Genomic DNA, 26,597 nt, shown 5'->3' on the forward strand with positions numbered 1-26,597 from the left:
CGGGCTCCTGTCCCACCATCTGTGCCCAGGGAAGGGACACAGTTTCTCCTTTTTACATTTTACCCAGGGGCTGGACCCTCACCTCTGGGGACCCCCCCAGCAAGGTGCAGCTCACATGGGTGTCCCCCTTTGCTGCACCTCCCTGGGGTGAGTGAGAGCCTGTCCAGGCCCATTACACCCCTCAAAGGTTCCAGCCAACCCTACCAGAGCCAGGCAGCAGTGAGATGTGGCACCACCACCCAAACCCACCGAGGTGTGTGCCCACATAATCCATGGAGAGCCACAGAGTCCATTTGGGAAGCTCCACCAGCACATGGCAGTGACACAAACCCAAGTGCAGGAAGGGAAGGGAAGGAAGGAAACGTACTGGAGGAAAGGAATGTGCATGGATGGAGCCTGAGCAGGGGAGAGGACGGGCTCTGAGTGGGATTCCTTTCCAGAGTGGAAACTGTCCAGCCTCATCTGTTGATAGCAGGTTAAATTTAGATGTTCCACTTTTGGAGGGAGGGAGAGGTAGGGAGGGGACACCAGCCAAGTCACAGCTGCTTTGGGAGACACCCTGAAAAAGCCAAAAGCACACAGTCACTCACTGTCTGCTCAGAGACTTGGGAACCCCCTCGCACGAGGGATGAGGAGGATGGAGGGAAGCACATGGGCTGGTGAGCCCAGCACAGCCTGGGGGGTGCTGGAGCCCTGTTCTGGTGCTTCAGGTGACACCAACACCAATCCTTGACTGCAGCACATCTGTGAATGCTGAGGCTACAAATTAAAGGTTTTGTTCCTTGGCTTTGTGATTTTCTAACCTCAGTTTTAAGCAGACTGAGGCAGCGGTTACTTTGTTTGAAGAAATACCCTCTGACCCCCACAGTTCCTGCTTGAAACTTTGCAGGGAAGTCCCTTTGCTGATGCAAATCAGGTTTTGTTTCCTATTTCTCCTCTCTCGAATCTTAAGCTGCTCATGTGCAGCAGCTGCAAATGCTCATTTTACTCCTTCATGTTTTAAAGCAAAAATATTTTTAGCAATGCCCTGAAGAGCTTGAGGCATCTATTAAAAATAAAATAAAAATACAGTGTCATGAGTTGACACATGATTATAACAGAGCTCCTCAAACAACCTGCACTGAGATTCCCAGGGCTGCCTTTAGTAACCTTTGTAAATTGGTCCCTGAAAAGCTGTCTGCTGGGTACAGCCCTGGCAAAAAGGATTTTGTTAAGAGGGTGGTAAGGGACTGGCACAGGTTGCCCAGAGAAGCTGTGATGCCACATCCCTGGAAGTGTCCAAGGTCAGCGTGGACAGGGCTTGGAGCAACCTGGGCTAGTGGAAGGTGTCTCTGCCCGTGGCAAGGGAGTGGGAGTGGATGAGCTTTAAGGTCCCTTCCAACCTAAACCAGTCCCTGATTCTGTGAAGAAACCCAAACATGGCAGAGCAGCACTGGAGAGCCAGGTCTGACTCTACCACGATTCGTTACTTTGGGGCTGTCCCACCTTTCCCCCAAGCTCTGCACCTGCAGCCTGAACCGGGAGCAACTCCAGGAGAGGGTGGTGTAAGGGGGGGTCACGGGTCCCTTCCAGCACTGGGGTGGGTCTGTGAGGAGGCAGAGCTGCAGCCCCAGGCCAGAGCAGCACCACAGTCCCAGGAGTGGAGCCACAGCACTTGAGCTTATCTCGGGCACAGGGACCGGTCGGAGTCCCAGTCCAGGCACTGGCAGCACAGAGTGTGCCTGCATGAGATAAGGGCAGGCAGGGGGAAGTCCTGGCTCTGCAGCAAGGGACAGACACATGTTTGTAGAGAAGGAGCTTTGTGACCTTCTAGGAGCTGCAGAAAAAGGAGGGGGGGGATGGTGCAAGACACGGAACCTGCTTGGGTTCCACAGGGTCTTTGGGGGGGGTGGATCCCACAGACACACATAGGTGTGCAGAGCTGAAAAACGTGTGGACACATCCAAACTCAGCCCTGGGTGAGGAAGAGTCATAGAATCACTAAGTTGGAAAAGACCTCGAAGATCATTGAGTCCAACCTTTGGCCAAACACCCCCCTGTGAACTAAACCAGAGCACTGAGTGCCTGTTCTCCGTGGCTGCAGGACCCCGGAGCCTCGTTGCTGCAAGGGGGAGGACAGGGATGGACTCACTGCTGACCCAGAGCTGCTCATCCCTGTGAGCCACAGTTGCCTCTTCCCAGCCCCTGGGGCTCCACACGACATTTATCTAGGAACAAAAACTCCCCTGGCACTCCCAGACACGCTCATGCCAAAGCCTCATGCAGGATTATTTTTCCTTGTAAGCAATGCTGGAAGCAAAGCACAGGGGACACATGAAAACTAAGAAGGGATAAATAAAATGTGACTTCAGCCTCCGAGCCTGCAGTGTAGGGACACGTCCATGGCTGACAGGGAGAAGGGAGGCAATTCCACACCAAACTGCTGGAAAGGACAGAGACCAGTGTCCCTGTTTCCTGGGCAAAGGGGTGGCAGGAGAGGCAGAGCCACAACCTGCCTTCACCTTTCCGTGGCCTCTGGAGCAAGGGGCTGAGATGTCCTGCAGCACTTTTCCAACCTCCCTGGTCTGTCACAGGGATCTTACTCATCCCTGACACTCACCCCACATGTGAACACGCCACAGCAGCCACTGTTGAGGCTGAGAAGCCCATCCTGAGCAGGGTGATCATGTCAGGAACACATCTGGTTTCTCCCATGGAACTCACCAAGATTTTGGTCAGAGACACACCAGCTCTGCCCCCAGCACTGCTCAGGCAGGAAGGTGGCTGCGAGGGACAAGGCAAGCCCAGGGATACAGCCCAGCAGCACAGGATGAACTTCAGCCCTGTGATCCCTTCTCAGTCTGACAGCAGTGGGATGCCACTGGCATTTGTCCTCCAGTCTCCTCTGCATCACAGCACTGTGGCACAGAAGGGCCAAAGGAACGATGTCCTTCCCTTCCCAGGAGACAGAGCCAGATACAGCCAGGACCACTGGTACTCTGCAAGACACCCACATTCTGGAACACCAAGCATTATACAGTAAAAACCTTTAAGACATGAGATTAAATATTTTTCTCCTACCTCTCTGTGACAAAGGTACGCTTTCTTTGCTCCTTTTCCAGGAAAAAGCTCTTTTCTTTGTTGCTCTTTTAACCTTGGAGGAAGCAGAAATCCCTGGTCTGGTCTCCCCATGGGTTTGGGGAATCCTCTCTGTGCCTGAGGCTCCCCTCTGCCCACCAGTGTGACACTATCCCTGGTGCTCTGCCATAGCAGCATCACCAGCACTCGGCTCTCCGCTGCCTCGAGGCCACGGCGTGGTCTCAGGGGAGGGGAAAAATAAGTGTGTTCTTTCCTTAGAAATAATTAAGACTCCACCTTTGATAAAAGCCTGGGAAGATTTCTGCTCATACTGAAGTGGCAGGAAAAGAGGGGCACAACCACCTTAGCACAGACAAAGGGATAAGCTCCTTCAGAGCAGTGGTGGAGCAAGTGCTGTTAGTTATCAGAGGATTAACCAACATGGACAAACTACTGGAACCAAACTCCAAGCCTGGTTAGTCCTTGACTTCTTCTCCAAGACTGCCAAGACTGGGGCTTTCTACATTAGCAGCTTTGCTCTTTGGTGGACATCTGTCCCAAAAGAGGGGGGGACAGAGGCCCCATGACCACAGGCCACTCAGCACAGATGTGACACAGCCCGTGACAGCTTCTGGCAACCACCAAACGAGCACCACGAGCACTTGCCAAGTCCTTGAGTCATCTAATGAAAATGCAGATTTTTCAAAGTCGACTTTGCTGGGGTTTGTGCATATTCCTGTAGGCTTGTGGTCACGATCAGCCTCTGCACTGCTCAGCTCCTCCAGCAGCTACTATGGAAACCGGGAGCAGCACCCGAATCTCAAGGGCAGATAGTTCAGAGGGTTGGGTTGTTTCAGCCATTATTTGGGAAGCACTGCAAGAAAATGGGTCTGGAGTAATTCTAAAGGCACTTCACTTGCCAGGAGTTAAAACAGGTACCAAGCAGCAGAGCAGGGACAACCCCCAACTGCTCCCATCATTCCAAAAAAGAAACTTTAAATGGCTCAGCATGCCAACATCACATTCTTACCAAGCCAATCCTCTCCATAGCAAGAGGTTTCTGAGCTATCTGGGGGAGCACAGCTGATATGGCCTGGAGAGGAGGTGTCACATGCCACAGCCAGGGGAGATTAATGCAAAGAATTTAAGGTCAATGGTTTGGGCCAGCTGCTATTTATAAAGAGGAAGGAAAGCAGAACAACAGTTTCACCTCTAGGCCTTAAGAAATGTTGTCTAGTCAAGGAGAACACACCGGGAGGGGCACACTTCAATCCAGCTTCAGCTTTTCTTCACCTCCAACCAGCAAAGTTTGGAGCATTCTCTCCTCTGTTCCAGGGCTGTGGTCCCTGGATCACCAGCACTGACTCTCTCCCATCACACAGGCTGGAAAGTCACACACAAATCCCAATAGTGCTGACTCTAACATGACCCACAGCACACCTGGGTCCATAAATCCAGGGCATATGGAAAAGCCTTGGGAGCCTATGGCCTTGCAAAGCCTCTCCATAGCTAAAAACAAGCCCTCCTCAGACACTGAATTTCCCACATTTCTTCCTTCTTAAAGGGAACCTACCTAAGGTTGTGCCCAGGTGCAGAGATAGGAAAGTCACCTGCCACAGGTAGGGCAGGAGTTAGGACAGACACTGACTTTTTAGGCTGACTTGAAAGAAGCGATTTCTTCAGGAACTGTTGACAAAAGTAGTTTATAATACTGGACGTGAAAACAAAAAATTATCAACTATTTACAATTCCAAAAAGTGACCACAGGCCCACCAAACCAGAAAATGCCACCTGTTTCTGCTGAAAACAGAAGAAGCAGAGGCACCCCAAAACATCCTAACAGGACCAACAAGATAAACCCATCCAATCTGCAGGAACTCAGCTAACACATGAGATATTATTTCAAATACCTCATTCCAAAGAGCCACAGAACCTGATTACGTCATCTGGAGGTTTCACGGAGGTCAAATGCATCAAACAGAAGAAGTGTTTGGCCAGAATGCCTTCAGGGCATTCTTTAAAACATTTGCTCAGTACGTTCAAGTATAATAAACACAGGAGAATTTCACAAACGATAGTGACTAAAGCCAGAAGCTACAGGGAAAAAGCACAAACTTATCCATGTTAGAAAAAAAAAAGCACCCAACAGTAGAATCCACGAGCCAAAGCCATGAGCTGCAAAATCACTGATGCCTCTGGATGGAGGTCACGTGTGCACTTCCAGGGCCAGAAGTTTTCCCCATAACCCAAGTTCCATTTTTTTTGAGTTCTGTAAAATTTACAGAAAGGTAAAAATAGGAGAGCTTTTACTTCCCACCTCTTTGCTGAATGTTACTGCCATGGGAACGTGCTCTGCACGCTGCCAGTTTCTTCTCAGATAATTTCCTATTCCTCCACTAAGCCTCTGGCTCACACATGACTCAGTTTTAGCACTTCACTGAGATAAGCATGTGCCCCATCCTAGACTTAAAATTAGCAGGGTAAACCTCAGCCCCTTCTTAAGAGCCTGGGATAATCAGGCATTCTCTTAAACCAGCACATTTTTCATTATGTCAGGAACCAACTGGAGCTACTCCCTTGTGTAAGGCAAGGGGTGAACAAGAGAAAAGCTGGAAACCCCAGAACACAGGGAGATAAACCCTTCCAACACAAATAACACCAAGGCAGATAAAATAGTTTAATATAGAGCGAGAACAAGTATTGCATAAAAATAAGCAAAATCTTTTCTTTTTTTAAAAAAAAAGGAAAAAAAAAAAAGAAGTCTGAGAACTCGTATTTAAAAGAAAAGCTGGTTGGATATTGATCACGTTGGTGACTCAAGAATGCAGGTTCTACAGGAGAGGTCAGCATGTTCCTAGCTTCTCCATCCACTAAATCCAGAGGAAGATCTGTGGAGCAAGGAAATGAAAAAAAGAAAACCAGGGCAATGAGTGCTAGAGCCTCCCTCAGGCAGCATTAATTCAGCAGATCTCTCAATCAAACCTCCAGTCTCCCTGGTACCAGAAGCTTTTTATGAGAACACACGAGTATTTCCAGCATCTTTTACCTGAGCCTGCAGCAACACACCCTAAGTAGATATAATTGTGCTTATTCTAGAGCCTGTCATCTGCAGAGATCCATGATCTCTCTGCTTGACAGGGAAACAAAGTTTAAGAAACTTGCTGGAAGGGATCCAGCCAGGCAGAGTGGATGACAGAGTTAACTTTTAGCTGTAAATCATCATCTCACTTCAGCCACAAAAGTACCAATTTATTTCATTCCTTGTTTCAACCTGATAAATGGAAGAGATTTTCAGATTCACACACACAGTCTGAGCACACACATAATGTCCCTGAGAGGTGGAGAAAGAACATGATCCAACTAGAAATTCTCTCTTATGAGACAGAAAGAACCTCAGTGGAAAGCACAGAGCCTGGACTTCAAGCTCTCTGCAGTGCCACCAAAATGGAAATCAGCACCAGTATTTCACTGTTATTTTCAGAGCTTGCTCTTGTAAACCATTAAACTTTTTCTTCTGATTCTATTTGTATTTTTATTGAAAAATTAGATACAAAAATGGTACTTACGTGTTAGGTGAACCAAAACCAAACCCTGAAAAATTAGAAAAATAGTTGTTAAAAGGGAAAAATGAACACATAAGATTTGTAGTAAATGCCCCCTCCCACACACAGACTGAAAAATATTTCTTTCCTGCCTTAGGTCAGGAAAAAAAAAGATGGCCAAACAATAAAAGTCAAATCTCCATCTAGAAGAGAAGTGACTTGCCTGGCTCCTAAGAGGGCTTGGCTTTCACTGCTCATCAGCCAGGCCATTCATTAGCAGCACTGCAGACAATGTGCCTGGTTTATTCAGCTCTCTGAGAGCAGCTTTCTGGAGATGGTGTGTGCTTAATGCACCTCCTTGGTGACAGGCAGCCACCAGTGAACGTGGCCTTCCACAGGCTCTGCTCTCAGCCCTGGGTAAATCACTGGGGCTTCACTGAATTGCACCAGAAAAACACTTGGCTATTGGTGCTCCAGTTCAGTTTTGCAGTAGTACTTACACACAGATACCCCATGTGCATGGTACTGAGGAGATATTAATTATTTCTCAATATTTTCCTTTGAGGAGAAAGAGCAACTCCACAAAAAGGGATGAAAAGCAACAATCTGATAAGGTGTGCAGAGGAGGGAGGTATTGACATGCCACACAGCACATCGGTGATGGAATTAGGGGCTAAAGGCTGAGAAGGTGCTATACCCCACCCTGCAGCTCAGTTTTCCAGGACATGGTGCCTTATCTATAGCAGAGCCAGGATCAGGCAGATTTTTGGCAGGGAACTGATGAGTCACACCCAATTTCCAGGGATAAACAGAGACGTGGTGGTTGTTATATTTTCACAGAATCACACAATATGCTGAATTGGAAAGGATCCACAAGGGTCATAGAGTCCAACCCTTACCCTGCAAGGACCATCCCCAAGACCATGTGCCTGAGAGTATCACCCAAATGCTAATTTTAGCCTCTCCTACCTCCTCCACCTGTCCCAAAAGCTGAGAATCCGCTGCTCTGTGTGCCAAAGCCGGTGCCCTGCTGTGACAGGGATCCAAACGTGGGGGTATTTTGGTTTGCCAGGGTGCCAAACGACGCTGTGTTGTTACTGGTACCACCAAACCTGCAGTTTTTAAAGAGAAAAGCTGTGTTTGCAAACACCTGCTCACTTACACTGGAAGTCTGTCCCCACACCAATGGTAACAGTGCACTCCTTAAGTGAGGATACATCTAAAGGTGAGACCAGTTGATATGAATAATTAGAATAGGTCATTTTGGAAAGCGAGTTTCTGGTTTGGGAAAGATTACTGTACATAGAAATGTCTGTTCAGCTCCCATTCTTAACATACACCAGGCAGAAAGGCAAATATGTTCATGCTTACCCAGGGTATGTTTTCAAGTGCTTGGAAAAGCCAACTCCAGCCATGAAATGGAATATTTTAATTCACCTCTGTGTGTAGTTTTCACCAAAAGTAGTGCATCACTTCGTTTCACAAACAGGGCAGCAAACACAGAATTAATATGAGCTGCTCATGGCTGGAGCACAAAGCAGAGCACAGATACAGAACCCACGCTCCATATTTCAGGGTGTACCTTACTCACTGCCCATGAAACTATCTGCACATTTCTCAATTCCTTTTTTTTCCCAGCCCATTTAGAACCACAAAGAGTTCCAGTGCTTCTCTGAAGATCTGCATCTACCTGGCACTTCTCCCCATCACCTCTGGATCACTTTCCTAATTGCCTCTGGGGACTGAGATAAAAAACAATTTTATATATGGAAATTTGTCTCCTTTCTCCACCCACTCTGTCCAAGCAGGCAGTGCAGAGCTCCCAGCACGACACACTAATGAGACCACGATATGCATTATGATTCTCTGCCCCCTCTACACTCCTCCTAATTCTGAATGTAAGAAATGCACTCAAAGAATGACCTTCAAGTTTAACTTAAACTGGGCAAAATGCAGACACAAGATTTCCAAATGCCAAGCTCTGCTAAAGCTCTGCAAGTGCACAGCTCTACCAGCACTAACCCAGCACAGCCTCCCCTGAGCAGAGCTGGACCAGTCACAGTGTGCCAGCTTTGCAGAGCTGTGCCTCACACAAGCTCCTGTCATTTCTGACTTAAAATATGACCTGACAGCACGTTAACCCACCTCTCCATCCATCCACATCTAGTAGACTTAAAAAAACCCCAAAACACAAACCCACATCAAAAGCTATCTCTGCAGATAAAAGACAGCCCTTGCAGCAGTGTGACAAGCAAGTCACCTGGTAAAGGACATCACCTCTCCTCTCCCAGACACTGCCAAGTGCACACACTGCTCCCACAGACAGCATTAGATACCAGGGCAGTTCAGTGACTTTGCATCTCTGGCCCTGCTACCCATCCCCTGTGCCTCTGCTTTGGCTCTTGACCCCTGTACCTTGCAGGCAGCTTCAGCTTAGAGCCACCAATGTGGCTTTGAACAGAACAGGTTTTTTTAGTTCTTTTAAAAGAGAAGCAAGATGGGGTGACACTTTTAGAACAAGAGGCTTTGCAGTGCTCCATCTTCTCAGGACTATACCACAACTCACAAATCACATCTATCTGGTGTAAGGCAGTGGAGGTGAAAACAGTGACAAGGAAAACTTGTGGTTCAAACTGCTCCTTTCAGTTGCAACTAAAACATGCCTGTTGGAAAGTATGATCAGGAAACAGCTTAAGCTACAGACAGATTTTTTTTCTCCAAACATATAAAAGACATGAGATGCAGCCACTGCCTGGTAACAATTTAATCCAACCTATCTTGCCCAGGTCTTTTGTAAAGCTGATGTGCAAAACACAATTGAGAGGCACTTGAGGTTAGTTTATGAAAGCAAAACATTATTTGCTCACAAACAGTCAGAACTGCAGACTCTGAAGAAGTGTAGTGGTTTCTATTTTTGACACCCCAGTCATCTATTGAGTGATGCAGATTTTTCAGAATTGAAGCAGTATGAATCACATGTATTTCAGTCAGCAGGGTGTTCTCAGGAACTTGGAGCTAATATGGCACAATGTACTGGCAAGTAACTTCCTTGGAATTGGGATTTTTAAAGTTTCACTTCAGGAAAAAGGCAGAAAGGAAATCCTACACAGATGCTACATTATACTGCAGAATTAAACTATTGCTCAACATTTTGTGGTGAGATTTGGATTTTTGTAAAGCTGCCTGGGAATTCTGCACACTCTTTAAAAGTTTTAAAAATCAAAATCACATTCCTCAGGCAACTCTGAAAATATCAGACTGAGTCTGCACCTTTCTAGTAGAGAAAAAAATTGTCAAAACTTCCCACAAGTTCAGTCACTGAATTATCTTTCTTGAGTCTGCAGACTGCTTATGCAAGACCTCTGTTTCATCAACACGCTGCTTGTTCTGAATCCCATTTTATCTTTTAAGCTTCCAACGTTGTCAGGGAGCACATCCAGTTTCAGTACAAAATCCTGCAGCACAATGGCTGGATGTCAGAACTGAACAAGCCATCAGCTAAGTTAAGCTAAGTCATCCCTACAAGTGCATCCTTCTTTGTGGAGATTTAATCCCACCCTTTCCAAAGAGACTGTCCAATTTGCTGCACGGGACCTCTGGGCAGCAGAACCACAGCTGGAGCCTCCCACAGCTCAGGGGTACCTGCCCTAAACCTCTCAGGGAATTAACAAGTTACACTTTGGGGTGTTCTAAAGTGTCTTACATAAAAGGCAGTTCCTCCTGAAACCAGACAGAGACAAACACTTGTGAAATATGTAAACACCAGGACTGGGAAGACATCCGGTTTCCTCTCCTCACTGGAAGTTTTTCCTCTTTTTAATTGGCTCTGTTCAGTCTGAGTTTAACTGCAGGGCATGAGGGAGCACTGCTGGCTGGTAGCACAGTGTTCAAGAAGTGCACTTACTGCCAGTTGCAGAAGCTGCTCTGCAAGGTTTGAAATTCTGTATTTGCTGAACAAAGCCAGGAATAATGTACTGTCTGCTCTGGTGCCAAGCACAGGCTTAAGGGGTGCAGAACAGGTAAAAACAATCAGTGTGGGATAAACATAAAGCGCTCTGGGAGTACAGGCTGTTACAAGTGCCTCATCCCAAAGGTGAGGGAACAGCCTGAATTCTCATTAGTAGCTCTAGCCCAAATCTAACCAGTGGATAAGGTGGCTGGACAGAGTCACAGATAACAACATTTGTTATTTTCTTTGCTAGGCCTAGATTTGCACTCATTAAGTGAAATACTCCTGCATTCCCTTAGACAATTGCAAGATGACATCTCCAAAGCTAAAGATTCAACACAGTAGCATCAGCATTAAAATGAGATCACACACATTATTTCCTTTGGGGTTACAGTCTTATCTTTATGCCTTAATTGTTGTTTTAAAACAAACCAAGGACATTTTGAGCCGGCCAAACAATCACCGAATGTTTTCTTCCCGTTAATGCAGAGGTAACTGAGCATAATCTTGTCATGCAGGAATGTTGTTTTCCCCTGGTTGCCTTACCCAAATCCTCCAGCGCTGGCTGCTGCAGTACCCTCGCCGAACACTTTGCCTCCCGTTGAGCCCAGAGGGCTTGAAAAGGTTGGGGCTGAACCGAATGCTGGCACCCCTCCGAACCCAGGGGATCCCCCGAAAGTGGGAGGGCTGCCAAACACTGGAGCAGCACCGAAGCCACCTGAGCAAAACAGAGGCAAAAAAAAAAAAAAAAGAAAAAAAAAAAGGGGACAAGAACATCACATAAACAATAACACAGAAAGAGAAAGGAAAAACTAGGTTTCCAAGTAGATAATGGGGTTTTTCATCTTATGGTATGAACATCACATTATTTATAAAACTAACTGCAGGGTGTTTTGTTGCAAAAGAAACAGGTGAGAAGTGCCTGAAAGCATGCAAGAAACTGCAACCAAATTAAATGAGCATCCGTAAGAAAACCACATTCTGTGTCTCTTGTGCTATAGCTCAATCCTAGAGCTGCACTAGAAGGTGGTAATATATTGCACATGCTTGCACACTGTGAAGGAATCTCTACTTGCTTTATATAGAATAACTCCCAATATCTTAACTGTGAGAGAGCAAGCGTGCACAATAACCATGGTCCAGTACAAATACATACAAAAGGTCTTAGACTGATGCTTTTACTATTATTATTATTAGAAAAAAAAAAAAGAAGACATATCCATTCTTCATCATACAACTCTTTACCATGGGAAAAAAAAAATCTCATCTTATTTAGTTTTAAAGCTCTGCTCCTCACCATTTAAACAGATGACTATCCAAAGGACTGCAAGTAGCAATGGGGAATGAGAAGTCTCCTGCCAAGGTCAGGTGTATGAACACTTGCTGCTGTGATTTTATGCAGGGTTTTACCCTGGATCCTAATCTAAAACTCTGGAAGGACACAAGTGTCCTGCAGACAGAACTTTTCTTGCAGGTGAGTGCTTAAGATGGAATAACTCCCCAGTGCAGTGAGCAAGTCTGCCCCATCTCTTAGGATCAGAGAGTAGATGCAAGCTTGGGTTTTAGGTGCTCCAGTGATGCAAAGATTCAGGAGGCAAGGTATTATCTAATCCCAGTTTAAGTGGTGGAAACTAAAATGCGAGGATTAAATGCCAGGTCAGTGGAACTGCACAATTCCCACAGAACTGTGCTCTGCTCTTGGCAATTTCTGTTCGGGGTTTAGCTGCCTTCTGCAGCCCTCAATGGACTTGTACCCAGATTATTTTATTCTCTGTTCATCTGCTGATATGATTGGCCTGTTTCTAATTGACACTGTGGAACGTGAAGGACACCTGCTCTTTTGTCTGCTTGGGGATGAGGATGGGATACCACTGCACATTTTAATACCCAGGGTGAAATTCCAGTCCATGTCAAGGTAATGGATACTGTTTGGCTGTAAACACAAAAGGTCTGGAAAAAAAATAAATGCTAGGCCTGAATTATTTAAACACAGATCAGATATCTTGTTACCTCTATCTCTAGGAAGTTATAACACTTATCCCAGGGGCTGAAGCTTTGCTCAACATACACTCTCTTTTGCAATGCATTTAACATGTTTCACTTTCTTTTTGCCACTATTTGTAAGTAGTGAAATGGGGATTAAAAGGGTTACAAAACCCAGAGTGAAGTTTGTAAGATAATATTCCAAGCAAGTATCTAAAATAGCAAAAATTCTTTCAGTTCCATATTCTGTACTCTTCATTGTACAGAATATAAGACCAGAATTAAGTCACACAGCTCTCTGCTCTTAAATGGCAAAGGCAATTTTTGGAATTAACATCTGAGGATATAGTTTACTGGGGGCTTTCTTGAACAAGAGTGTAAATTTTTGCCTTGAACCCACCACTTACAGTTCCTTTCATAAGCCATTAGTTATTTTTATTTATTGTTCAGAGACAATGCTTGTATGTGCAAATGAGTCCAGTCTGTAGAGAGCCAAGTGGTAGAATTTTAAATATTTCCCAGACAAACTGTCACAGTGGGTGGATTCCCAAAGTACCTGCTTTGTTTGGACTGGAGAACCCGAAGCCTTGAGAGGCCACACTTCCACCACCGGAGCTGAAGGTGCCCGTGGGCTTCTGCTCTCCAAAAGATGAGCTGCCAAATCCAAAAGTCTTTGCTCCACTGTTTCCAAATAAGCTCGAAGAATCTGGGGAGATGAAGAACACTTGTCAACAGCCAATACTCATAACAGTCAATATTCTACACTGCACTTCATTAACTGAAGCAGCAGAAAGGAAAATGCCTTTTCCTTCCCCAACCCCCAAGCACACAATGAACATCACACCGAAAACAATGAACATCACTCTGAAAACCATGCAGAGAGAAGCCAAGTTTTCCCCAGTTACAGGGCTTTGTAGTTCCACCAAGATCCATTCTGGATCTGATGGACCACTAACAACCCTTTATTGCTGCAATCTAGTAAATCACCACGATGGATGATTTGTTTAGATGCATCCTGTGCCCCAGTCAGTAAAAGACAATCCCTCAAGTGAGAAATCCCAGCAGCTACAGTCAGTCTCTCCAGGCAACACAAATATCAGCAAACCACAAATTAAAGATTCTCAGCTGTCTTGGCAATGGTCAGTATTTCTACACATTACTATCTGACAGGACCTTAAAGTAGGAGAAATAACTCATGTTTTCATCTTTCACAAGGCTAAATGCTAAATGCAAAACTGAGTTTTTGCATTTAGAGTCAGGACACAGAACAACCAAAGCCTTTCTCTGGTGAATCATCTGTTTTATTTCATCTCAAAACCCAGCACTGCAATAAATTATTAAATTGGCAAGGTTAGAAAACTGACCTAACCATTAATCCCAATGGATCATTAAAGATGTAATAAAATAAATTAATTTACTCTCTCATGAGTTGAAGTGCTACTTTTAGCCACTTGCAGCTAAACCTACAGCTACCTGCTTAACCATAGGTCATAGCAAAGTCTGATAAAGTTATCTTGAATGTGCTGCACAAAGACCTTCATTTTTAGGATGAGGTCGACAAAACTTCTATCCCTCACATATTTGTTAACTTGGTTTCTCTTGATTCTTTAACAATTTTTACAGTCTTAGGGCAGATGAGAGGTAATTAAAGCTTTCTAACTTCCAGCTAAGTTGGAAGCAGAAATTCAGTGATATTGATTTAGAGTATTCCATTTTAAGGAAGGATTTGGCCGAGAACTCCCTACAGAATATGGGTATTCTTCACACTTCCTGCATCTGCTTGTTTGTTTCAATGGCTTCTCTACTTGTTTTCCATAAACCTAAAAGAAAAATTCTGGATTACACATCACACATACTCTCAGTTACCCCCTCAAAGCCTTTTTTAAATTAACACAGAATTTACTCAAACACAACCAGCAGCAGAAAAGCAGATGGGATCACAAAAGCAGATGGAAATCACAGCACATTTTGTATTCTTGTTTTGCTCACTTACTCTGGGAAGCTGCAGATCCAAATCCTCCACTGGAGGAACCAAAGGGATTCTTATTGGCTGCATCCTGACTTGGCTTTCCTCCCAGACCACTGAAGAAGCCTCCACCTCTCCCACCACTGCCAGCTCCAAACAAGCCTCCACTGGAAGAAGATGGCTGCTAGAGAACAAAAAGGACAAAAAAGGGATTTAAGTGAAGTCAAAGCAGCACATGTTCCCAAGGCTGCTCTTTCTGTCTGGCTCTGGCCTATTCTGGATTTATGAAGGGGCTGACAAACCAGCAAGCAATCACCTTCCAACACGGAATGCCATGAAATTTTATTTAAGTTTGCCTTAAACTTCATCCATGGCATAGAATAACACCTTTGAGACTTGCCCTTCATTGTTCACTTTCCACTTAGCATGGAATAAAGGCAGGTGACTTACTGCATCTGTGTCTTATCTTGCCTGTGATAAAATGTTTGTGCCTCCAAACCCCTCAGAAAACATTCATGCAGATGCTAGTTTGGTGCTCACTAAACAGCAAATGTTTCCACTACAGACTGGGACACGTTTTATTGAACACATCAATTTATTTTTTTTTAATATATCAGTAATAGGGAACCCTGATCAAGTCCCCTACATGTAACAGTCCCTTGTTTCTACAAAAATCCATAAATACTTGCCTGGCCAAAGACAGTGCCTCCAGAATTAGCTGCTTGCCCAAACACAGAACCTGTGGTACTAGAACCAAAACCTAAGAAAAGAAAGAAAAACAAACCACCAGAACTATTAGTAGGGTATAAGACATTCAGGGAGGTGACACTAGTCCAGGACAGGGAAAAGACAGGTCTTCCATACCAAAATACAGGGATACAAACGATGCTACCAAACATATCCAGGCTGCACAAATACAAAGCATGTTCCAACACACAAATAATAAAATGCATGGAAGTTTATTTGAAAGTCCTTCTCCTCCTCTTGTTGTCCAGCTTAAAAACAAACAGACAATAAGAGGCCTTTTCACTTGTGGGATTGTTGCTACCACCAAGAGAACTGGATTTCTGTGAACCTGGCTACAATAGGTGCTGCAAGTCGTGCACAAGCTCTGCAGCTTCCTGATTGCCCTTGTGTAAGGAGGATCAGAGCTTGGTTACCTGATGACTCCTGTTAAAGATAATGAAATGTTTTGATTAAAAAAAGAACTCCCCTTTCCATTTCCCAGTTCACTTAAATGTGCCTTTTGTAATAAAACTTGCATTTCTATAATTAGGAACACCTTTCTCGAGCAGAGTTCACTTCCCCCAATTTAACTATTCTCTGTTACTGTAGTTAAAATGAACAAGCAGTTGCCTCCAGTGCCATAATTTTTAATTAAATGAGCCTAATTAGTTTTTCTTCCTTGCAAATACATGCTCTCTATTATTACTATGTAGTTTTAACTTTTCCCTGGGAGGTCTCTGAAGACTGTACGGACAAACCTCTGTAAAAAAACAACAATAAGCAGTGGGGAGAACAAAAGGACACTGAGGTTTGGTCTGTGTAGGTATTTCATTTAACTGTGTGGACAGGTAGCTGATGGTCGTGCTGCTGTTATATTTAATTTTGAGATGTTTCCAAATGCAAAAGCAGATTTAACGGATTATTCCTCACTAACTCATCACTTTGAGGGCTTGAAATTTTTTTGCCACCCCAGAAGACAACATGGTATTATACCTGTTTGTACCTCCACTGTTGCACGTCCTCAGCAGCCCACTGAAGGAAGGGCTGCATCTGTATTCATTGCCTTGGTTATGGTCTCAGAGCTGCCTTTGCCTCTTCCATGTAACAATTTACAACACTTATATTTATTGTGCAACAGGCAGGACAAGACGTTGTTCCAAATTAAATCAAGGTAAACTTGTAAGAATAAAATGAAGGCAGGATTGAATTGACAAGGCTGCACTCAAGAGAGGCCTGCTGATGAACAGTGAAGCAGAGCAAAAGCTTCTTTGGTCTCCAACATTAGTCTCCCCCTCACACACACATTGCAGCTTCTGTTCTTACTAATTGAAAAAAAACCAAACCAAAACAGAACAAAGAAGGAGAAAACCCACCAAAAAAAATGAAAACCATCAGGTGCCACAGGGGAAAAAAAACCACATCACATCTCCCAGTTTGCTCTTACCTGAAGCCTGGCAGAAGCTGAATGCAGCAGACGACGTGGTGGTGGTGACAGCGGCGGTGCTCCCGAAGACAGATCCCCCCTGCCCAAAGCCAGTGCTCTGCCCAAACACAGGGGGGGTGCTTTGTCCAAAGAGCCCCCCTCCAGTGCTGGCAGATGGCTGTCCAAAGAAGGAGCTGGAGCTGTTGGTGCTAGCCGGTACTCCAAAAACATTCACGGTGCTCGAGGCTGCCGTGGAAGCCGCCGGCTGGCCAAAGGCTGGCATTGTCCCAAACCCAGACTGGCTAAAGGTAAAGACACTTGAAGAACTGCTTGCAGGCTGCCCAAAGATGGGTGCTTGCCCAAAGGCTGGCTGACCAAAGCCCCCTGTCGTGGTGGTCCCAAAAGCAGAAGTACCAAAGCCCGAGCTGGCAGCCGGTGTGGTGGCGGTGGCAGTGGACAGGGTGCTGGTGGTGAGCTGCCCAAACGGAGAGGATGCTGTGGTACCTGCTGGGAGCTGTCCAAAAACCGGTGGTGTGGAAGGAGTGGCAGCTGTATCACCAGCAGCAGGCTGGCTAAATGCTGAGCCAGAAGAGCTGGAAGTTGGAGGCTGAGAGAACACCGAGGAGCCTGCAGAAGTGGGGGCAAACACAGGGGCACCGACAGCTGGACTCTGCACAGCTGTAGTAACGTCAGAGGGAGCAGCCAGCACAGCCGTGGCTTCTACAGGAGAGGCAATGTTTGCTGCAGAGGTGGGTGCTGAGACACTCTGATCTGGTGGGGCGGCTGCAGAGATGGCAGGAGGCACCGGTGCCTTCAAATCACTCGTGGAGGCAGGAGCAGCCACGGCTTCGGGGGGAGGCGGTGCCGCCGTGGTGCCGGAGCCCTCCAGGACGGTGTCCCCGGCTGTGGCCTGGGGTAAGGAGGGTTCTTTCACCGGCTCTGAGAGCTGTGCCTGTGGGGACTGTGCCACTGGAGGTGAAGACACAGCTGCTACAGCTTCATTTTCAGATGGTTTTTCTGACACAGGTGGTAATTTGGCATCCCCTGCAGACTTACCAGAAGTTGCAGCAGGGATGGCAGTTTGTGATGAACTGGAGAAACTTCCAAACGGGAGGGATGTTGAAGCAGAGAGAGTAGAAGGGGTAGAGGTGGATGTGGTCACACTGTTTGTTTGCTGAATACCAAATGAAAAGGTGGGTTTGTTGCCACTAGAGCCTCCAAGATTAAACACCCCAGAAGACCCTGTGTGGGTTAACTGGACATTGCCAAAGAGATTGCCCGTGGCACTCGTGCTGATGGACACGGATGCTGTGCCAGCTGACGTGACTGACGTTAAAGCAGCTTCTCCAGCTTTTCCTAATGTCAGGGGAGCAGCAAAATTAAACCCAGAAGGTATTGTAGATACTTTAGTTGACTGAGTTCCTGCAACGCTGGTAGATGGTGCTTTAGTGGTAGTCTTGGCATTATCATCTACTTGACCAACCCGTAGTCCTGAGAAGCTCCCCAGAGTTTCCCCAGCCAGATTACTCTGAAACAAGTGATCTCCTGGTTTAGATGGAGCAACATCCAACTTGCCAGAGGCTGTGGGGGGAGCAGAAGATGTTGTTGCAGCAGGTTTGTTTGACTGGGTGCCATCTGCTGAGGAGCTACTTCCCACTACGCCTCCTGGAGCACTTGCTGACTTGTGGGACCCAAAAGCAAAGGAGCCCTCAGGAACTGGGGCAAGTTTGGAACTCCCAGCAAACAAAAATGGCTGGGTAGAATCTTTAGCAGGGGCTGTTGGAGAGAGAGAAGAGGTTACAAATCAAGTTAGGGTATGCAAAGCTCATTTATCAGTCTTGCAATACTAGTCCTCTTCAGCACTTCACAGATTGACAGTGCTCTTGCCTCAAAACTATAAAGCCTCTGACCATCAGGTAGCTGCCACTTTCATATGCAATCAGGAGATAACAGTAACATCTGAAGACTTTATAGCCAGCGTGGCAGTGAAAAACACTGTTACTGTCATGTCATAGCCTCCACTTAACCATACCTGTCTTTGAGTACAGACAACTCCAGCCTTTGGCTCCTATTTGTTTTTCTGCTGTTTGATAAAAATATAGAAGACCTGGTTACTACAAACCATTTGCTATTGACACCACTTTCACCCTTTCTTACTTGGTTCAGCTAAACAATTCCTGACATTCACTACAGAACTCTGTTTAAACCAATGACTCAGAACAGAGTTTAGGTCATAAAAATACTTTCTGAACACTTAAAGAGTCTTCTACAAATTCAAATCTTTACAAATTCAGCTATTTAGAGATCACCAACCAGTTTCTACACAGCCTGCTTTCAGCTTTGAAAAACTAGAGAAAAGCTCTCAAATACAATTACCAAAGCAGCTCCACTTGTAACATACACTGCTGTCCAACAGTGTGAAACTGCTGAAGTTTTAAGGGAGACTGGGCTAATTTTATTTAATGTACTGTCATTTCATTTCTGAGCACCAAACACACAATTTCTGACTTGAAAACATTGCATTGGTACTTAGACCTTGGGCCAATTTGGACAAAGTATAGGAAATCTGCATGGAGATCAAATAACAAAGAGCAAAAGCTTCTTAGCTGAGCTGTTATTATCCTTCTGCTTTCCCCTATAAGTATATTAAGTATATTTAAGTAACCGACGCTCAATAACATCTCTTTTTTTCCTCCTGAGGCACTGAAATTCCTTCTGTTGTTGTTCCATCACCAGCTAATAGAGACAAAGGTGCTCCTACCATTTCACAGAGCAGTGTGAAGCATCTGCCCTCACACAACACTGTGGTTTGCAAGTCTGCCTCCTGCACCTCCCACTCCTCCTTTATCTGTGTTATTTACCTAAGCTTTTATGTTAACTAAACCTTCACATTTTAAGCCCAGTTCGTTCTCTCTGCTTAACATCAACAGAGTATCAGTAGCACTACTGTGACTGTGATGGTCTAAGGATAGAAACAAGCCAAGATTTGTAAGAAAAGGTGATATCTCTTATCAGAGCAACCAGTAACATTGGGAGCAAGTTTCTGACCATATGACCTCTTTTGCAAGACCAGAATTAAGAGGCAAAAAACTTCAAGAATATTATAAAGCAGATATATTGGTCCCCTTTGTCTAGGCTGGGCAAATATGATCTACCTATGAAGTGGAAAGGCAGCCTATGTATTGTCACTTCAATTTTAGAAGCAACACAAAGCCATTCCAAGCATTTCCCTCTGATTACTAAGTGCTCATTTCACTGGATGACAGTTTTCTCTGTCAGTCCACCTCAGCAACTTTAAACCTACAGCTTAGAGACAGCAGAGGAAATGACTACAGATGTCACCCTTTTTATAAACTAGTACCTCCTAAAAGTTCTTGGCAACGAATATTTTGCTTACTCTTAACTGAAAGGCAGGTGGCCCAGATTCCTGTGTGTCACGGGACAGAGCCCTGTATGTAGCCTGTGCATGTACTGTTACTGCAATTTTAGTACTACAACTGCAACGTAGAACAAGAACCACATGAATTAAGGAGAGTAAATATTCTCTTAGTAAGGAAGAGATGCTGTTGGCACACTCTCCCAAACTAACCTTGCGAGGAAGCGAGGCTGAGCGGCGTCGGTGAGGAAGCAGCTGATGTGACACCACTAAAATTAAACACAGGCCTAGGAGGAAAGAGGAGGAAGGCAAAGAATGACACTTAGCTCAAAGTGTTGAAACTCCCAACCATATGATTAAGACAACTCTGAGACTCAGATTTCCAGTACGCACTTGCACAAGGCACACAGCAACAGTTTCTCCAACAACTAAACTGGAAGAGAGAAGCATGCACACAGACTGTGCTCCATTTGTTTCCTCTCTGACAAGCCTTCTGGAGGGTTAAAGGAAGTCAGAATTCAAAGTTCTTTTGACCACCCCTCACCCTCTCACATTCCTTCCTTTCTGCTGTATATTTTTCCCCATGCAGCTTGGCCACTGAACACCATGCCCCAAAACTTATAGCTTTGGGGAGACTGGCAAGAGAGGAAACCACAGTGGCAACTGGAGTTTAAAACAGCTAAAAAGGGAAGAGTCAGTGCATGTACAAAAGGGAATAACACCCATCAAAAAGGAGATCACTCATAGCGAGACAGAAATGAAAAGTTACTGTTAACTATTTCACATTAAAAACATTCTGTCTTGCAAAAATACTGTGATCTTTCATAATGAGCGCTGGGGTCTTACAGAGATCTTCATTCCCTGAGGCTTTTAAAGCTTTCTCTGATTCTCAAAGACCAGCTGCTGATATAGAAGTAAGGCTGTGGAACTAAGACATCACTGACAACAGCACTGTACTTAGCATATGGTTTACACACTGAGGCACTGCACATGGGACAAAGGCAGGGTTGTTTGCTTTTTGAATCTGAATTTCTATCACTCAAAAGGACTCTTTTAGCCCTCTGAAGAGCACAGCAAGGCACTTGGGTAACATCCTCTTGACAAATGTGCAGAGAAATGGGTAAGACTGCAAGAAACCAGTCATTTGAAAGTATGTGTGTTCTGAAATACTTAACGTTGCCCACTTCACAAAGAGAAATTCCCTTGAGTGTTAGACTGGTAAACATGCAGAATTTCAAACAATCATGTCTAAGGAGTTGTCCCTCTCCCCTAAACATAGATTATGTTTAGATATGATCAAAGAAGTATTTCTGCCATCCCTGAAAAAGCACTCCCTAAGAGAGATTTCAGAGTAACTGTATGTTCATAACATGTGCCTTGCTTTGTGCTATTGTTATGTAACAGCCATCACCAGATGGCAGGGGGCCTCTCTAGTCACCTTCAGGAACTGACTTTTTTTCCAAGCCAAAACATGAAATTTGCTCTGCTGTACTAGAATAAATAACTCATTCAGCAAGCCTGACCATCAGGACAGATGTCAAGCCCTAACTGGGAACTTGTTCAATACTCCACTGAGGATAAACCCCCAAAGCAAGCCAGTCATCCTTTACTCTTGATTAGTTACACACTGAAAAATCTCAAAGCAACATGATACTGCACCCAAGTCTCAGAGACCTCCAGACCTCGCTCAGGCTTCCACAAACAAAGTCTTCCAAGAGCTCTGGTACAAAACTCCTGCCCTCCCAGTCTAACACGTGCAGGTGCCATTTTATAGCATTACACATCTTGCAGGCAACACCTGCTGTAACAGCCCATACTCATATTTAAAGTCAACCACAAAGAACTCTTAAGGTTCATACAGACCCCGCAGAAGAGAACGAGAACGCTTTGTTAAGCTGTGAAGTTGTTGCTTGTACTGATGTCACAGTAGAAGAAACAGCTGTAACTGTTTTTACTGTCCCTTGTCCTGTAAGTTACAAGAAAAACAAATAAATATAAGGATATTTACAAACAAAAAAACAAAAGCACGTTGTTGTCCAACTATCGGAAAAGGAATGAATAGCTTGCACATGCAGTCTGCAATTTAATAAACTTCAAATAAAAAGGAAATGCTATCAAATTCAGGAGCTGACATTTTCAATAAACCAAAATTTAAGAAGCATTTGCCAAGTCAAATATGATTCCTAGCTATTTTTACTGCTTTTTACCCCTGGCTAAGAGGCAGCCTACATCCATGGATTAAAGGCAAAAGACCAACAGAGATGGATTTCAGACATTTATGCAAGAGGCTTAAAAACCATGTCCAATGCAAGCATTATTATCTAATACACATTAAAAATCAATTCCTTCCTTCCCTGTCTCCTCTTCCCCCATTTGCATGAGTGATTTTAACTGAGCATTCCTTTCCTAAGAAACTTCCAAACTGTGTGAGACTGATCACAGTATCTGAACTGGCTCTGAAGTTGGTCTTAGAGCTCAGTGCTCAACACACCCAGCACCAAATTAGTTCACTTCAAGCTTGTTCAGGTACTCCTATAATGCTGTGTGTTTAAAAAACAAACCAGCATGTTTAAAATATTTAAAACCAGCATGATTTTCATGTTTTAAAAACAAAACAGCTGCTTCTGATTTGCTGTCAAACCGCAGCAGCCTTTGGAAGACTTGCTTTTGTGTCTACTGATAAGGATTACATGTCCCGAGTCCACTCTGAACAAGGAATTCTATCACTGAATTCTAGATGCAGGAACAGAGACAAAACACAGGGCAGGATAGAAAACCACCCTCCTGTGCTTCTGTAACTCGGTTTCTCAAATTCTCTCCCTCAAGACTGGCACAGCAACCTCTCAGGGGAGGCAAATCTTTTCTCCTCTGTCTTCATTCACCCTGAGAGGTGGCAAGAGACATCCAGGCCTTATTTCCACCCCCACTCACAACAACTTACCTGAGATCTTGTTGACAGATGATGTTGGACCAGCTGTAGATGCCACAGTACAGGGTGCACACACAGAGGAAGGTGGAGTCTGTCCCTTAATGGAGCTTGTTAGAGGTGTCTAAAAACACAACAACAGGTCAGTGCAGTCTGTCCATTGACAAAGGTCCTTGGACATTGGTTTGGTATTGTTAGTGTCAAGCAATGACTTAATAAAATAGAGGAAGGTGGTCGAAGCTCTCAGAATTGCCCTTCAATCTTGGGCCCATTATGTCCTGACACTTAAATACAGAGTCAATACTGAACTTTTTCAACAGGTCAGTAAACCTCCATGGGCAGCAGCTCAATGATTCCAGGGGACAAAAACTGCTATGTTGGTTTTTTTTTTTTGATGTGTAGATATAAAACCCCCTAGCCTGACAACCAGTAAGAAATGTTTTCAGTAGGGTAACAGGATAAGTAAACTACTCTGTCCCTTGATTGCCTATCACTTTTTTTTTTTGGTGTATCTACCTAACACAGTTTCCTTTGCTGTTTTTTTGCTGCAACCCCTCCCGCAGCAAGGTTGTGGCCATAAGAAAGCTGCAAGTCTTCAAAAGTGAGAAAAGGCAAGACATAACAAAGATATGTCTCTGGCATCACGCTGTTGAGGTCACAGATAGATAAATGGTTTGTCAAGAATGCAGGGCAAGCTGTGAACAGTGATTTTTAGATGATTTGTTCATCAACAACAACTAAACCCCCAAACTGTGCTGAGCATGCCCAGGTACAGCATTCCCCAGGGAAAGGGTTCTGTATCAGGTACCTGTTTAGCTTGATTTGTAGCAACAGTAGCCAAAACTTGATGAACTGCCTGGGCTGCAGAGTGAGGCACGGATGATCTTAAAAAGAAAAATTAAACAATTATATGAATAACTAGTCTGAAAGAGGATTTCCTCTCCTCTCAGAAAGCACAGCTTCCAGAAGCCTCGAACGACCACCGCTATTAAAGATTCCACACACAACTCCAAACGAACAAATCTGATTAGAGAATAAACCTCTTAAGTGAATCAGCCACATTTAACAAAGGAAGTCTGCAAGTGTGTTTAAACCTCTAGACTTAAATGATCAAGTCTTCTTCACATACTGAAGGGAGTCAGGGCTTTCTATTTTACAGGGAGTTGATGAAATATCAGCAGGTAAGGAGATTACAATTTTATGCTTTGTGGATAACAAATCTAAGCAGCTTCCTTTATAGTGTGGAGCCCAGACAAATAAATGCAATGCTCAGAAATGCTGAGCAAGGAGACAGAGTTGGGAGGGGGTGGAGAGAGCATTTCCTGTCTTTGAAGTGTAGCACAAACATTAACGAGGTCATGGCAAGAACTGTGATAAAATTAACCTGCATTCTACACTACAGGTTTGGGAATTTGACCATGAAATAAATTATACATGAGAACCCACAGAAAATTGCTGCAGAAAGGCAGCTTCTTATGGGGTGAAGCATCCAACCTCTGCACTGTGGGCCATTAACAGACCAAATCACCATAACTTGGGAACAGCCATCCAGTTTTAACACCTCCTCCAAGGTATGTGGTCCACCAGGTTCACAAGTTTCAATGGCCAATACACCAGAAGATTTCAGAAGCTTAAATTCAACACTGTTTGCATTTTTTTTTGTGTCAAAGGCCAGCTTTCTTACCCTAGCAGGCTCTCTCCATTTTGACTCAGGCCAGATGTTTCCTAAGGCAATAACCAATCTCTGTACTATAAAAAGGGCTGAGGCTGAAGTGAATCTGGGCATCTAAAGTTGTCTTATCTTGTAAAGCATGTAACTTCCCAAACTGCAGTTACTGTCTGGTCAGCTACAGGCCAACTGACAGGAATTTTCTACCATATTCCAAAGGAAGTGGACACATGCATGAAACATTTTGCATGGCCATTTGGTCTTGGATATGGTTTTGTGCCTTAAACAGCTTTGCATTACTAGTAAGTCCTTTCTCCCCTCCAGCAATGCATGCTGTCTCTCCACATTGCATGGTCTGGATTTGCCCTCTGCCCAAAGCAAAACTAAAGCAAACAAGGAAAACTTCAAGATTAACACTGGAAGGAGTCGGTGTTGGAATGGTGCAGCTGTAAACTCAAGTTTAAACTGAACAAAGAAGAAAACAACAGAAGGTCTGTGAAACTCATGACAGGGTGGGACCTTTCCCCCAGAAAAGTCTCAAGATCATTTGACCCACAGGTTCTCTGACAAGGCTGTGGAAGTGCTGGGTTCCACTTCAGTTGTGGAAACTGGATTTTTTTTTTCCACTGGAAACTATGTATCTGTAACTGGACTGGGACCACCAACAAACCCAGTCACAGGCCACTGAACAACTGATAACAACTGAAAAATCGCTCCTGCTTAACAACCCGAAGAGTGTGCTGTGGCAGCAAAAGGGAGCCAGGATGTCTGAAGTAGCAAAAACTGATGAATTAACTTTGCTGGGTGAATGCTCTTCATTTTAGTGCTGAATCTGACTGGCAAGCACGGTTCATTTGGGTAGAATTTTTAGAAAGTACATTTTTATGAGGTCAGCTATAAAATAAGACTATAGAGAAAGCCTTCAAGATATCAAGCTAGCTGGAGATCTATAAATTAGAGAGATCAATCAATACTGCCAGTCTAAAACTACTTGAAAGTAAGACAGGTCTTTAACTACAGCTCAAGTGAAAACCAATCTCATTTATGTATTGCTTGCTCACGTCCTTCTCTATGCACAGCCAGTACTTTCTACTTTTTTCATCATAGTTCTGATGAAGAAGAGAGTGGAAAAGCCTTCCTGGTCACAATACTGCTAAAATGCTCCCACACTGTTTCACAATTAAAATGCAGAAGAAACCATGAAATAAATGTCAAGGTCAGCAGCTGAGCATCACCACTGTACGACTGTTCTCTGTCTGAAAAGCTGCATCAAAGGAACTTCACCTTTTTTCTTTGACAGTGAAGAGTATAAAAAAATGTATGAAAACCAGAAGTGATGCAACAACAGCACTTGTTCCAGGAGCTGCATGTACAGCTCACAGTTATATGGATAAAGGATCTGCAACTCTGAGATATGTGGTGAGTTTATCCCACTTTATGCAGTAAGCCCAACTTTGCTCATACTTTTCAGCAGTGCCCTTGCCTTCCCAGCCCAGAATATGGTGGCCATGCACTATCCTGGTCTTAAGCAGCAGTAGCAACTTCAAGCAAAGACACTTTTCAAGGTCATTACAATGACAGGGAAAAGTACTAGTTCTGTGGCTGGTGACAGAGCCTGGTGATAAGACAGAAATCTTTGGAATGAGCTGAGCTGGCTGTTGTCTGTACGAGGCAGAGCAGGGAGGCCAAGTGCTACAGCTAACTCACAAGAAATCATAACAACTTCAAGGTTAAATAGCAGAAGTCAACATTCATAATTTACTCATGAGGAAGACAGCCTGGCAGCTCTGTACTTCCCCAGAGTGATCAGCCCCCAGTGACACACAACCCTTCAGTCAAAATTCTGATGTCAAAAAATTTGAGACAAGTTTCCATAAAAGCCAGAGCACAGTTCTGCCTCCCTCAGGGGGTGAATCTGGGAATAGACAGAAGAGGCATAAGTCCAGAGGTTTTCTCTGTAATGGATGACAAAGTAGAAGG

At 44.5% G+C, this 26,597-nt stretch overlaps 1 protein-coding gene across 2 annotated transcripts in view; it reads right to left on the reverse strand.

The window, feature by feature from the left end:
• Positions 1-5,720: 5,720 nt before the first annotated feature.
• The window catches only part of NUP214 (nucleoporin 214), a 41,286-nt gene continuing 20,409 nt past the window's right edge, over positions 5,721-26,597 (reverse strand). Inside the window, exons 25-36 of one of the 2 annotated variants that reach the window (XM_064676873.1) lie at positions 23,757-23,832; positions 22,964-23,072; positions 21,886-21,988; positions 20,236-20,309; positions 16,668-18,422; positions 15,187-15,257; positions 14,525-14,681; positions 13,088-13,237; positions 11,095-11,266; positions 7,569-7,711; positions 6,624-6,648; positions 5,721-5,945 (exon numbers count right to left, since the gene is read on the reverse strand). In XM_064676873.1, the coding sequence (XP_064532943.1) occupies positions 5,912-5,945; positions 6,624-6,648; positions 7,569-7,711; positions 11,095-11,266; positions 13,088-13,237; positions 14,525-14,681; positions 15,187-15,257; positions 16,668-18,422; positions 20,236-20,309; positions 21,886-21,988; positions 22,964-23,072; positions 23,757-23,832 (2,869 nt within the window). In that variant the 3' untranslated portion in view covers positions 5,721-5,911. The remainder of the gene's footprint in view (positions 5,946-6,623; positions 6,649-7,568; positions 7,712-11,094; positions 11,267-13,087; positions 13,238-14,524; positions 14,682-15,186; positions 15,258-16,667; positions 18,423-20,235; positions 20,310-21,885; positions 21,989-22,963; positions 23,073-23,756; positions 23,833-26,597) is intronic. The other variant, XM_064676872.1, reaches the window with a different exon arrangement.

This window comes from Pseudopipra pipra, chromosome 20 (assembly GCF_036250125.1).
Source record: "Pseudopipra pipra isolate bDixPip1 chromosome 20, bDixPip1.hap1, whole genome shotgun sequence".
In the NCBI taxonomy this organism is placed as follows: domain Eukaryota; kingdom Metazoa; phylum Chordata; class Aves; order Passeriformes; family Pipridae; genus Pseudopipra; species Pseudopipra pipra.